The sequence below is a fragment of the Sander vitreus genome, chromosome 2, assembly GCF_031162955.1.
Source record: "Sander vitreus isolate 19-12246 chromosome 2, sanVit1, whole genome shotgun sequence".
Lineage (NCBI taxonomy): Eukaryota > Metazoa > Chordata > Actinopteri > Perciformes > Percidae > Sander > Sander vitreus.
Window position 1 is genome coordinate 3,755,253 of NC_135856.1, and position 14,039 is coordinate 3,769,291.

Here is a 14,039-nt window from a genome sequence, read left to right on the forward strand (position 1 = left end):
TGTGAAATTAAGTTTAAGGATGAGTCTGTTCCTGGACTTTTAAAAAAAAAAATAAGACTGATATGACTTTATAACCAGAGTACCCCACATTTAAACTCAGTCCCTCCAGAGAAACGTGATCATGCGATCGCATAATTCAACGCATAATCAGCCAATTATGCCGCACTTTCGCCGCATAAATTGCTGATTTCCGCGCAAAATATGCGGGGCTTCCATGATTTCATAATCCCCGCATTTTCGTTGCAAAAAAAATCACATATATCTTAGCAGAAAGTAGAAAAATGTTGCGTTTACTTCACACAAGAGCAGCCGTTTTCCCCTGCTGCCATGAGATCGTTATTAAGTGATGTAGTTACGCGACGTGAACATCATCGAGAAGCTGCAAACCCCGCGATGAAACCACAGTTTTTGCAAGTTCCCGCAATCTCATCGCAGTTTTTAAGAAAACGTGACGCATAATCACGGATTTTTGCCCAAAACAATCACAAAAAAACTCCGCATTATACTGGAAGGACTGTAAATTGTGTGTGTGTGTGTGTGTGTGTGTGTGTGTGTGTGTGTGTGTGTGTGTCTCCTGTCCATCCAGTCCGGTGCCTCAGGGTGTTTTTACTGAACATAAAGCTGAATCACACACATAACACAAGAGACTGAAAGCAGCAGGATAACAAGTGACAAGAGAAAGAAAAGAAAAGGAACTTACTGCAGCATTAGTTCAAATAAATTCTGTTATTTATTCCTTGTTTTAGGGCAACAGGATGGAACAAAAGTGTACTGACAAACATAAAGAACATCTTCCAGGCTGAATTAATGAATGAAATATTCAAAACAACAAAAAAATAATACAAATCACACTTTGAATGTATGAAAACAAAAATATAAAATCAGTCTTTTTTTGTTTTAGCCCTCGTTAAGTTAAGCACAACCTGGACGGCGACTCTTGGTAGCCGAAATATTACAAAAATACGGTTTATTTACACTTTTACACGCAGAATAGTGCGAAAAATACAGCCTTTGATTCTTAGAAATTTCCTCCACAAGGCTATTTACAATTTCTTTAACAAAACGTACAGTAGGCCGACTCGGAGTCAAAAACCAAGAGAGAAGCACGACCACTTCCTGTTCTAGTGTTTATTAAAGTTGCTCGCATGCGCAACTTTCGACAGCTGAGACCCTTGAAAACCTCTGAACACAGTCTCTAAACTCCACGAGCATCGATGGGAAGCACATTTCCTTCATTTGTGAAAAAGTTTTCTTCCTGTAAATGTGAATTTGTGCAACAATAGCCAACGGAGTTGAAGCTGCACGTCGCTGAGTATCAGGCTCATTTTGTCCGTCTGTGCAACGGACCGACAGAGTGAAAACTGTCGTTTTGTTTTACTTGGTAAATCTATTTCAAATCCTAAAGAAAGGAAGCTGATGATAAAGTACTAAAGGGGCAGGTCAAACAAAGAGAGCAATAGTTAGAGAATATTTCTTATGTTCTGCTGTCTTACCCAGAGTCAGATGAGTCCAGAACTAGGACTGGTTTCTGTTCCAGAAGTAAGAAAAACCTAATTTAAAGTCATATTTGTAACTAAAGGCGGGTTTTCCCCCATTACATGGTACCTGCTCGACTCGCCTCGACGCACTGTGCGTCCGTTTTTCATTGCAGATTTCAGTACCGCCTCAGCGTGGCTGGTCGTCATAGGGGCGCCGCAGTAAAGCCCTGACGTGACCTGACCTGACCTGACCTACACACACACACACACACACACACACTAACGTGTGACACCGGTCAGTGTTTTCACTCGCCTCGCCGACAGAGACGTCCTCCGCGGGGAGAACAGCAGACTTGTGGCCGCACCGGAGACGCTCTTCCTCCCGGTGGTCCTGCCCTGCTGCCTGCGGCCGGAGCTCGGGGCGGAGCGGGGGGTAAACATGCCTGCTGGGGTAATCCGTGCTGCTCAACGGTAGAGAAATATGTAGAAATGTAACCGTGAAAACAATATCACCACCGACAAGCAAGCCACACTGCAAAATCCTCACCAAACAGCGCGCGGTGCAGTCGCTTGAAAAAATAGCGGGTTTGTTCAGGACACCCCCGTCTGTCGCTTTCACGTCACCTTTTGGTATCGCCTCTGCTCGCTGGGAACCTCGACTGAGGTGGTACTAAAAAAAAAGTACCCGTTAGCAGATACCAGGGACTTTTTTTCGTAATGGAAAACCAAAAAAGGAGAGTAGAGTCGAGGCGAGCAGGCACCGTGTGATGGAAAAGCGCCTCAATATACCGACTAAAAGCTATAGGTTTGGAACAGAAAGTGACGGACAAAAACAATCTTATCGCGTTGTTTATTCAATATTTATGTTTTGAGGCCTTTAACGAACCATTTCTCATAAACATCCTTGAACATTCGGCTCTCTGCATCTATTTTTTGATACCAACTTTAAAGCTGTAGTGCGTAGTTTCTGTCGCCCCCATGAGGACTATAAAACAAGCCTTCAGTAACCGCGCACCCCCAACCCTCCTCCACACAGCTGCTAGTAGCCAAGGAGGACACGGAGGATTAAAAAAACATGGACTCTTCAGAAGAGGTCATTATCTACTCGAGTTTCTGCGCGTTAAAGTCACCGGACGCCACAATCCTCTGAACATAGTCATACTGAGACATCCAGAGAGAGCTGTGTGGAGCTGATAGTCTTAATTAGCTTTGGAGCAACTCATTTGGCAACGGCTTGAATGTAACGTTAACGTTCATTAATATCAAAAAGCTACGCGCTAAAGCTTTAAAGTGTCTGTAGCACCAAGTATCAAAAACTGTCGAGCGGCCGAAGCCATCGTGAAAATGTCTGGTCAGATTTGTAATCGTGCCGACTTCAGACTGAATTTCAAATGTTGAGTTTTTATTTAGGCCTCTCAGTTCTTCAACGTCTGCTCGTGTTTAAAGAACAACCACGTTAACGTTCCTCAAAGTGAAGTACCCAAATAAGGTTTGACTACTTTAGTACTGAAACGATCCTACACACGTTTAGACGAGCTACACAACACGGGAACAGGATGGAAAGAAGATGCTTTCAGAGTCGTTGAAAGGTGTGCGTATTAGGGCCGCACGACATGAGGAAAATATCTAATCGGGATTATTTTGACTGATATTGTGATTGAGATATGATTCACGATATTGGAGTTAATGATCGTTTTTTGTATCATTCTCATTTTCATTGAAAAATATGAAAAAGTTGTTGACTGAAGTGGGATTTTTTGCGAGGATCTGTACCAAACAAAGACCTTTTTCTTTAGTCTGTAGGATGGGATCTGTAGGCCGGGACGTCTCTGCAGCTCCACGATACTTTAGAACGGTTAGACACATATTTTGCCTTTAACAAATATTTTTGTTTCTGACTGGATTACAGCACAAATTTCGGTTCCTCATTTCGGTTCCACTTAATGCGTCGACTGAAATATTTCCCCTCTGTCGCTCCGAAACGGACGTACAAATATCTCACTCTCTCCGTCGTCTACCGTTAGCTAGCTACCGTAAACGTAAGCTACTTTTAAAATGCCATATCTCCCCTCTGGGCTCCCCAAAACGGACGTAAAAGCATTTCACGGCTACCACATCTATAAAAGAGCCTTTCTTTGATTTTTTTTTTTTAGTTCTTCAAGAATCGGTTTAGGAATCTGAATCGCTTTTAAAGTACCGGCATCGGCATCGGCATCGTAAAAATCTAAACGATACCCGACCCTATATATGTGTACTTTTTGGATTGAAGTTGGGGTATTTTTCCCCTGCTTCCAGTATTTGTGCTAAGCTAGGCGAAACATTTCCTGGCTCTCTCCGTACTGGATGCACAGAGATCGAAATGACTTTTGGGTGAAACAGCTCAACGTATGTGCTTCTCTAAATGTCAGACTGTTCTTTCCACATGAAGAAGGTGTAACGCTGTGTACCGCTTTACTGCAGAGGCTACTCCCAATATTCTCCACACCAGCGAACAGTTTATCCTCTTAATACTCATCGGTGCGACAAAACCTTTTAACTTCTGTTTCCGTATTTCCTCCGTTCAGAATATGAAACATTATCGTTTCCTAATTTGGATAAAACTGACCCTGGAATACATCCCCAGGCGCCGTGGGTTTGTGTTGACGCCCGTCACGCGTCGTACCACACCGGGAGCGTCTCAGACGCGTGCCCGAATCTCAGGTTTTCATTGGTTTGGTAATTTTTTCTGCAGATGTGTGCATCTCCTATGAAAGTAAGCCGTCTACATCCCAGTAGTCAAGTGGTTTCTTCCATTTAGTCCAGTTATGATCAACACAGATTCTAAGCTGTGCGACTGTGTTTAAGCTGTTGAAATTGGGAAGTGATGGGATTCTTCACAGGGAGTTTTATTTTGAAATATTGACAGGATGCTTTAGCCGTTCCACTCCCTGCACGGCCTGTTGAACGCCCTCGCGGGCTCCGTCAGAAACAGACCTGGGGCGTGTTTTATAATGGAGCGGAGAGACGCTTCTGGGACGCGCTGGATTCGCAAGCATCGTCTTGGCTCTCACTGCAGCGTATGTGGCTCTGTGCTCACACATGCCTGGCCATGGGCTGAATGTGCTGCCTGTACACAACACGCACGCACGCACAGACGATGTGAGCTTGTGAACACGCCTCTAATGAGATGTTGGCGTGTTCGCTGGATGAGTAAGTAGAACTTGATATGCCGACCATCTATCGCTAGGGCTGGGCGTCGAGAACCCACTCGTTTCAAAAATTACGATTCCAGTGGGATTATTGGAATCGTTTGGAGGATTTGGTTTCAAATCCGATCATCGCTTCCCAATGTAACATGCGCAAGTTTTGGTTTCTGTAGCGGCCAGGCGCTTGTTGTTTGTTGTGGCTGCAACACAACAAGCGACCAGGCGCTTGTTGTGTTGCAGCCTTGGAGCTCAGTAAGCGGCGCTCTAGTGTGGCTTTGTTTTACGTTGAAAAAGCTGTAAAAACTGCAACCCCACCATTGAATCAAAATAAAACGTTCCTCTTATTTGTAAATAAAATAGGCATGTGACCTGTTCCACCTCCAGCCCTCAAAGAATCGGAATCAAGAATCAGTAAGAACCGGAATCGGAAGGAAGAACCGGAATCGGAATCAGAATCGTTAAAATCCAAACGATGCCCAGCCCTAAACGTGCCTGGTGAAATCTAGGGGTGATGTCTGCCATTTCCAACTTTTTATTTCCATTTAACAGGAAGTGTATTTTCCAAACAGTCACATTTTATATGCTGCTTTGATAAATCATGAAACGGTGCATGACGGCAGAGTAACTTTACACGGAGGAAGAACCAATTAGTTGTCCGTGACTTTCTCTGATTGCAGCTCGTTAAACGTGAATCTTTTCTAGTTTCTCCACTCCTGAAGACTGACTAGCTTCGAGTTGTGAACAAAACGAGGCATCCGAGGACGTCATCTTGGGCTTTTTTCACCATTTTCTGACAGTTTATAGACCAAAACAATCTTTAGTTGCAGCCCTGGAGTATTTAATACTGATATTTAGGCAAGACGCTTTGGTAATTAGTAAAACACAACCAAGGAAAAATTATAATTGACCTATATGTAAATATCTAAGACAGTTTTAGAAGGATGAGACTTTGTGGATTGCTAATAGACGCTTATCTTTGCTTCTGTTTTGAGAGAGAAACTCGTGTGCAGGTGGTGAGATCTCACCTCTCAGTGGCTGGCTCAGAGAAAAACAAAAAAAAAACGCAACTTCAAACAAACATCTGGAGTAGGGCTGCACAATATATCGGCTTTTTTTAATCGTCATCGCAATATCAACTGCGCAATAATAATTAGGGATGCAACGAATCCAGGACTCCAGGCTTCTGATTCGGCCAAATATTGAGCTTTTCGGTTTCTGCCGAACCGTAGAACGTTTTCCCACTGAACCGACCCCTACGCTTGCACTCCGCGCGCTACGCTGGTCGACGCGATGACGGCGCCGTTGATTACGGGAAGGTGTTTACGTAGGTGGAGCGTTCAATGCAGCAGGCTGAGAGGAAGTGGAAATGGAACTGGTGAGCAGAAAAAGTGTTGTTTGGCAGTACTTTCAGTCAAAAGGAGGCCATTCAAGTCCAGCTACATGTTCAATCTGCAATGCTGATTAGTCTGGTGGTGGCGAGGACCCTAAACAATGAAAAATACACGGCTGTGGACGTCGTTTCCTTCATTAATGGGTTTACTGCGTTAATGGGCTATTCGGTTTCGGCAAAATCTTAACCTGTGGACTGGGTATTTGGCGGAACCCCAAAAATGGTCGGATTCGGTGCATCCCTAATAATAATAATATTGCGAAAGGCTGCGACATATCGCGGAAGACACTGACATTGTTAGTTGAAAGAAAATATCAGCTGAATCCCTTCATAATGTCACTTTTAGTGGTGCCCTTTATATGAGATTCAGTGTTCAGTTGGTCTAATGAAAGAACGCTGGAAATGATTTACTTTCATTTGTTTTGAATTCAACAAGCAGTTTGTCGTATTTTAGCAGAATACTGAAAGCAGCAGAACTGAGAACATTTTAATATCCGTAATTATCGCACGTAATATCGTTAACGCGCTATTCATCAGTAGGGTTGGGCATCGTTTGGATTTTAACAATTCTGATTCTTCCTTTCGAAATCCTATTTATCAGCCTGTGTGCGTGTGTGTGTGTGTGTTTTCCTCACACATTTTCCTCATACCGTGCAGCCCTATTCTGGAGATATTTGAGCTTTTCTCCCGAACACAAAAACAAAAAACCCACCCAGACAGCCGTGGCTACGGTTCTGCTTTCTCCTGTGCGGTCCCCGTCACCAGCAGTAGGTTACAGGCCATGAACTGCACATTGAGCACGTTGCTGGTGTTCCCCGTGTACAGTCCCACCAGTTCGCCGGACGATCCGTCGGCCGACGTCCCGCCGTGGGAGTTCCGGATGTCCCACACCCGCACCGAGTTGTCTATAGATGACGACGCCACCAGGCTGCTGTCGGGGCTAAAGGACAGGCTGGTGACGCTGTCCGTGTGTCCGCGCAGGTCTTTGAACAACGCCCCTGACGCCAGGTCCCACAGCTTCACCCTCTGGTCCTCGCCGGCCGACGCCAAGTACTTCCCGTTGGGGGAGAAAGCGAGGGACAGCACCGGGCCGCGGTGGCCGGTGAAGAGGCGAACAGATGCCCCCTGCTGGGTGCTCCACAGACGGACAGTCTTGTCCGTGGAGCCGGTGGCCAGGTAGTTGGAGTTTGGGTGGAACTTGACGCAGTCGACGTCGGCGAGGTGCCCGGCGTAGAGCCGCAGCGGGTAGGTGCGAGAGAAGGTCCAGAGGCGGGCGGTGCGGTCGTGCGAGCCGCTGGCGAAGTAGAGGCTGCATGGGCTGACGTCCACGTCCCACACCGGGTAGGCGTGGCCCCGGTACAGCGCCGTGTTGGCGAAGCTGCCCAGGTCCCAGTAGCGGATGGTGGTGTCCTCGGAGCAGGAGAGCAGGCCCGAGCTGTCCGTCAGGAAGGCGGTGCGAAACACCGGGCCGCTGTGGGCTCGCAGCGTCTTGATCTCGCTGCCGGAGGCGTCCTCTTCATCAGCCTGAGGGAGAAACAACGGGGTGATAGCTGACTAGAGATCTAACGGTATGAAAATTAAGTGTGTTCAATATGTTCAGAAAGCACCGACAGGCCTACACAAGCTGAAATAGTTTCAAAAAGTGTTAACGGTGTTAATTATTAGTGATATAAGAAAATCCTTCAGCATGAAAAAGAACAAAACAAAGACCAATCAAAAAAGACATCTTAGTCTAATGAGACCAAAATGACCGATTCCTCGACTCAGACGGGACAGCCCTAAAGATATGTATCCCTTCGGTCAACTCACTTCCTCCTCCAGTACGTCGCAGGCCAGGTGGATGAGCGACACGTCGGCCCGATGCGGTTTGGCCTTCAGCTTCCTGGCCCGGAGGCTCCACAGCTTCACCGTGGAGCTGTCGAAGCCGGCGGCCAGCAGCCGGCTGTCGGCCGACACCTCGGCCGTGTTCAGCGTCTGCTCCGTGTGGTGGAAGGCGTAGAAGCACACGGTGGTGAGCGTCGGGGGGCCCTCGCGGACTTTCTTGATGCAGTCCTGCAGCACCTCCAGGGCCGCCTCGCTCTGCGGGATCCCTGCAGGGACCTCCACCCCCTCGCCGCCCTCCGACCCGTCCACTCCCGCCCACGAGGAGGAGGTGGAGTTCGGGGCGGCGGTCGGCCCGCTGGTAGCTCCGTACAGCTGGTAGTCTGTGCGCCTCGAGGCGGTGACCTCCACCTGCAGGCAAGCAAGGCAAGTTTATTTGTACAGTACAATTCATACACAAGCAGGGTTTTCCTCGCCATTATAAGGATTAGGTACAGCACCTAAGCCCTAAGAATGAAGTAAACTAAAAGACCTTTCTCAGATCTTATGATTGTAGTTGGACTAAGCAAGTTTTGTCTTTAAAAAAAAGGTCCACTGTGTAGGAATTCCTCCCATCTAGCGGTGAAATTTTGCATTCAAACGAATAGTGCTCTCTAGCGCCTCGCTTTTTCAAATGCGTGTTGGCAGCTACGGTAGCCGTTATGGATCAAGAAGCTATGACAACATGTCTTCCAATTTTCACTTTTTTGGCGAGGAGGATTCCTTCTCCTGTGGCTCGGCATAAGTATGATCCTCCATTATGAACTGATGAGCCCTGATGAGCTCACCTGCAGGTGTGTGCTGAGAGCCCGGCAGAGGGCGCCGTTGTCCTCGCTCTGCAGGTAGCGCAGCAGGTAGCTGTAGGCCGGCTCCGTCAGGTGGACCACGTACTTGTGCTCCAGGAAGGCGCTCAGCTTGGGGTTGGCGGCGACGTCCTGCGCGGTGAGAACGTGGCGGAGCTGCTCGATGGTGGCGCGCTGCTCGCCGTCCTGGAGAAAGGCGCCGTGGAAACGGCTGTAGAAACCATCCACGGCGCCCTTCAGGCCGCAGCGCACCATGTCCAGGTGGAGGTAGACGAAGAGCGGGTAGAGGAGGCTGCTCACCTCCTTCGCCCAGGATATTTCGGTTTCTGATTTTAGGGGAAATAAAAAAAAAAAGTGTTGGGAGGGTTTGTAGTTAAAAACAAGGTCACATAGCATCAGGGCTTCTACTGAAATAACACAAAATCTATATATATATATATATATATATATATATATATATATATATATATATATATATATATATTTTCGATATATACACACACACGATTGTGTTATTTCAGTAGAAAACGGGGCTTTAAAATGTTTCTCCCTCTCATTCCCCCTGCTCTGGCGTTTCTCCCTCTCATTCCCCCCCTCTCATTCCCCCTGTTCTGGTGTTCCCCCCTCATTCCCCCCCTCTCATTCCCCCTGCTCTGGCGTCCCCCCTCTCATTCCCCCTGCTCTGGCGTTTCCCCTCTCATTCCCCCTGCTCTGGCGTTCCCCTCTCATTCCCCCTGCTCTGGCGTCCCCCCTCTCATTCCCCCTGCTCTGGTGTTTCCCTCTCATTCCCCCTGCTCTGGCGTTTCTCCCTCTCATTCCCCCTGCTCTGGTGTTTCCCCCTCTCATTCCCCCCTGCTCTGGCGTTTCTCCCTCTCATTCCCCCTGCTCTGGTGTTTCCCCCCTCTCATTCCCCCCTGCTCTGGCGTTTCTCCTCTCATTCCCCCTGCTCTGGCGTTTCTCCCTCTCATTCCCCCTCCTCTGGCGTTTCCCCCTCTCATTCCCCTCCTCTGGCGTTTCCCCCCTCTCATTCCCCCTGCTCTGGCGTCCCCCTCTCATTCCCCCTGCTCTGGCGTTCCCCCTCTCATTCCCCCTGCTCTGGTGTTTCCCCCTCTCATTCCCCTCCTCTGGTGTTTCCCCCTCTCATTCCCCCTGCTCTGGCGTCCCCCCTCTCATTCCCCCTGCTCTGGCGTTCCCCCCTCTCATTCCCCCTGCTCTGGTGTTTCCCCCTCTCATTCCCCCCTGTCTGCGTGCCCCTCTCATTCCCCCTGCTCTGGTGTTTCCCCCCTCTCATTCCCCCTGCTCTGGTGTTTCCCCCTCTCATTCCCCCTGCTCTGGCGCAAACGGAGACCTTTGGCGCCTGATTGGGTCTTATCGTTCATGATGCTTCGTTCTCTGAGACTAAGCTGCTAACGTTACTATGGCAACTACCAGCAACGGGCGGAGTGTACACGCTGCTTCCTGTTTACCACGGGGCATGCGCATGCCCAGTATAGTATTAAAAACCTAAATGTAGCAATGTAAACGTAGCCTTAAATGGTAATGTGGTGAACACACAGCTGTGTGTGTACACACACACACACACACACACACACACACACACACACCATCAGATAAGGATGCAGTGAGGGCGGTGCAGGTGGGTGTGTGGATGGGGTACCTGACAGAAAGGAGCGCAGCCTGGAGTACTGGGTCTCGTACTGCTGGGGGTCGGACTGGCAGGGAGCAGCTGAGACGATGTTGGCACAGCCCGACTCTGTCTGCGCTGCTCAGAGAAGGAGGTAGAAGAGAAAAACCAAACACCATCACGTACGTGTAAAGTAAAATAATAATTATGCAGAATGGCCCCGGTCAGTGTTAAATATATTACAAAAGGTGTATTATTACTATTATGGAATGTGTTCAAATGTGGGCGGCATTTTAATGTAGCTGGTTGCGTGAAGCTATTTTCATACCTGCAAACTCAGAAGAGCTGAAAAAGGTGACATAGTAGCGTCCCGTGCGGCGATGTTTCAGTTCCCTCTAACGTCCGTTTTCGGAGCATCAGAGAGAAGCGTAAACATTTAAGTGGCACCTAAATAAGGCACCGAAATCCACGTCGCTATTCGGTCCGGTAGAGAACGGTCGTTAGGGCACCGGTGCCGTATTAGCAACAGGTCTCTGACCCCCCCCCCGCGCCAAATAAAAACTCTTCGGATCTACCCGATTCACGTGGATGACATTTTCCCGTTCAAACCGGTGATTTTCGCCAAAGAGCGACTAGTTTGCAGGTATGTATTTTGAACCATTTATGTTAACATTCTGAGTTTATCTGATTCATTTTAATTGTGTTACAATCTGTGGATAATTCTTCAGATGATGATGATGATGATCAGGGCCAGATTAACACTTCACTGTGCCCCTGGACAACAACATTCATGTGCCCCTCCCAAAAAAAAGAAAGAAATATTGCCACTATCAGAGTCACTATCATCAAGTGCATTTTAATAATACATATCTTATCAAATGCATTCAAGAGAAATTGAACAGATGCATCAATGTTCAATATGGCTTTGTTGAAAAAAAACAGACCTCACAGTCTCACTGTGTTGTTAGGCAACTACAAAAAGTGGCACCAGGCCGACAGGTTAACGTGATCTAGGCTAACTGTATGTCTGTCTGTAACACAGACTCATTGCCTTTGCTGTACGCAAACCGATCATGCTTGCTGTCTTGCGTAGTCATCCCTCCCCCCCTAAAAGGCTCTTTCTGAGTCAGGAAAAACCCTGCTACTAAATAACTGTAGTGGAGTCAAAGTAAAAAAAAAAGTACAATATTCCCCTCTGACATGTAGAGGCAAATATCAGCATCTTCACTGTGTGCTCACCTGTGAGGCTGGCAGCCATCTCCTCCGCTGACTGGAAGAGCTTGGCTCCTTTCAGGGAGCCATCCGTGTCCACATACTGCCTCCGCTTCAGGTACTGAGTCACGGCATGCTGGATCTGCTCAGTGCGAACACGCTTCATGACCTGGAAAAGAAAAAGTGTCAGACACCTGAGACCTTTCAGAGAAGACACCTGCACATCACACACACTCACTCACTCTCTCTCTCTGACTGTCACACACGAAGAACACCAATCACTCCAACTCCAAACTGACTGTTTTTAAGTCGTCAAAAGACAGCAAAAGAAGCTGTACGTCTCCCGCGTCACGTTATAGTGCTTTTAAATCCGATTCATCATCTCCATGACAACATTTACCCTCCTGAGCGCAGCATCTTCTCTGTAGCTAGTAGCTAGCTAGCAAAGAAACGAGCTAACGTGTTTACTAAAGTAAACCCACTGAATACGCCTTTGCTGACAGTTTAAATATATGTGTTATCGTAAAACTAACGTGGAGGCCTGACACAACGCGTTAATCCAGCCTAAAAGCCGGCTGTGTTCCACATTAGAGGAGGATTCCTGGACTGAGCTAACCGGCTAACTTAGCGCCAGTAGCAGCGGGCCTGGCGGCTCCAAACTTTTAGCGGGATTGATCCGCTTCCTTAGCGTTACCGGTTGTAAGTCGGTACTCACTGCATATCGTGCTGTTGCTCTCCGTTACTCAGTTACTGTGTAAAAGCTGGTGAGGTTTTAATTCAACTCGGTTCCCAGCTGGAGCTAATCCGCTGCCTGTCGTTGCTCCATCGTGGTTTTCGGGTTTTCCGCCCCCCGGTTAGCTAGCTACATCTTTGATGGGTAACAGCTATCGATGATCTACTCGTCATCCTGGTTTTCCCTCATCATCACAAGGGTAAACCTATCGACGGTCTACTACCTATGTCTGGATAAGTCTTTTACGTGCGCGGCGAAATTTGAACCAAACTGGACACTGTAACCAAACAGTAAATCATTTCAATTAAATATCAACTTTTGGGAGTGGTTCGTATTATGTACTGTCGGTCGGCTGCTGATGCAAAAAGTAAAAGCTAAAATGGTATCCTAATAAGTGCCTTTTTATTATCATAATAATTGTTGTAATAAAATAATATTAATAATATGCGTCTATTAGTCCAGATAGTTAGAGTTTTTGTTGTTAAGTGTAAAAAATAATATAAAAATATTTTTAAAAATAAATAAATACAATTGTTTTGGCGAAGGGCGGGACTTTCCGGACACCCGTTGATGACGCATTTTTCAAGCGACTGCACCGCGCGCTGTTTGGTGAGGATTTTACAGTGTGGCTTGCTTGTCGGTGGTGATATTGTTTTCACGGTTACATTTCTACATATTTCTCTACCGTTGAGCAGCACGGGTTACCCCAGCAGGCATGTTTACCCCCCGCTCCGCCCCGAGCTCCGGCCGCAGGCAGCAGGGCAGGACCACCGGGAGGAAGAGCGTCTCCGGTGCGGCCACAAGTCTGCTGTTCTCCCCGCGGAGGACGTCTCTGTCGGCGAGGCGAGTGAAAACACTGACCGGTGTCACACGTTTGTTTGTTTGTTTGTTTGTTTGTTTGTTTGTTTGTTTGTGTGTGTGTGTGTGTGTGTGTGTGTGTGTGTGTGTGTGTGTGTGTGTGTTAGGCTATAGGTGCGGACTACTCGTTTTCATATTTGGTAGCCTTAGACACACACAGGTTGGTAGTAAGAGGGCTGCAACAGCTTGGGATTGCCAAAAAGAGGCTAAACAAGAGTACTTGCAAAGTACGTTGCTACTTATACCCTTAAGAACTGAGTATTGTGCTTATTAAGTGATATTGTGAAGACTTGCTGCATGCCACTGGTCCATGAGTTTGCGTATGTATTGTACTGCATCATTTGTGTCCTTGTACCATTTTTCTTCGTGTGTGTATATATATATATATATACTTGTGGGGTCCCGACAGCTTTGTGCGGCCAAAATGCTGGACCCCACAACATTAAAGGGCTGTTTGGTTTGACGGTTAAGACTTGGTTTTAGGGTTAAGTTAGGCATTTAGTTGTGATGGTTTAGGTTAGGGGGCTAGGGAATGCATTATATCAAGGACGGGTCCCCACAAAGATAGTGAAATGCACCATGTGTGTCTGTGTATATATACTATAAGTTTATAAGGTCCACCTAGCCTCCCTTCAAGGAAAGTTATAATGTTCAGTTTTTGGTGAAACTGTCAGGTGCAACTAAGTCTTTTGCAATTTCACATCAATTTGGACCATTATTATCACCATATCTGTCTCTAAAACGTTGGAAACGCTAGAGCAGATAAATAGTGGAGACCTCCTTACAGCCAAAACTTGCTAAGGAAGTCCACTGGGGACCAACTAGAATCATCAGATCTGAGATAAGTCAGTTAGTTTTGATGCTCACATTGATTTTACATTCATACGGTGCTGCCC

The 14,039-nt window shown here is 47.2% G+C and overlaps 2 protein-coding genes across 2 annotated transcripts in view; one reads left to right on the top strand and one right to left on the bottom strand.

The window, feature by feature from the left end:
- Positions 1-707: 707 nt before the first annotated feature.
- On the bottom strand, positions 708-12,459 carry taf5l (TAF5-like RNA polymerase II, p300/CBP-associated factor (PCAF)-associated factor). Its single transcript, XM_078273427.1, has 6 exons — positions 12,268-12,459; positions 11,580-11,721; positions 10,374-10,478; positions 8,702-9,042; positions 7,863-8,285; positions 708-7,577 (listed from the first exon to the last, which is right to left on the bottom strand). The coding sequence occupies exons 2-6, from the start codon at positions 11,716-11,718 to the stop codon at positions 6,780-6,782; spliced, it is 1,806 nt and encodes a 601-aa protein (XP_078129553.1). The 5' UTR covers positions 11,719-11,721; positions 12,268-12,459; the 3' UTR covers positions 708-6,779.
- Positions 12,460-12,858: 399 nt separating this feature from the next.
- The window catches only part of nup133 (nucleoporin 133), a 39,931-nt gene continuing 38,750 nt past the window's right edge, over positions 12,859-14,039 (top strand). Inside the window, exon 1 of the mRNA XM_078273416.1 lies at positions 12,859-13,128. Within this exon, the coding sequence (XP_078129542.1) occupies positions 13,001-13,128 (128 nt within the window). The 5' untranslated portion in view covers positions 12,859-13,000. The remainder of the gene's footprint in view (positions 13,129-14,039) is intronic.

What these genes read in the sequence shown, in the direction of transcription:
- taf5l (XM_078273427.1), bottom strand. Translation starts at nt 11,718, where the DNA reads ATGAAGCGTGTTCGCACTGAGCAGATCCAGCATGCCGTGACTCAGTAC. An exon ending in GCTGCGCTCCTTTCTGTCAG is followed by an intron (nt 9,043 to 10,373) that starts GTACCCCATCCA and finishes CCCTAAAATCAG; the next exon opens with AAACCGAAATATCCTGGGCG. An exon ending in CTCTCAGCACACACCTGCAG is followed by an intron (nt 8,286 to 8,701) that starts GTGAGCTCATCA and finishes GCTTGCCTGCAG; the next exon opens with GTGGAGGTCACCGCCTCGAG.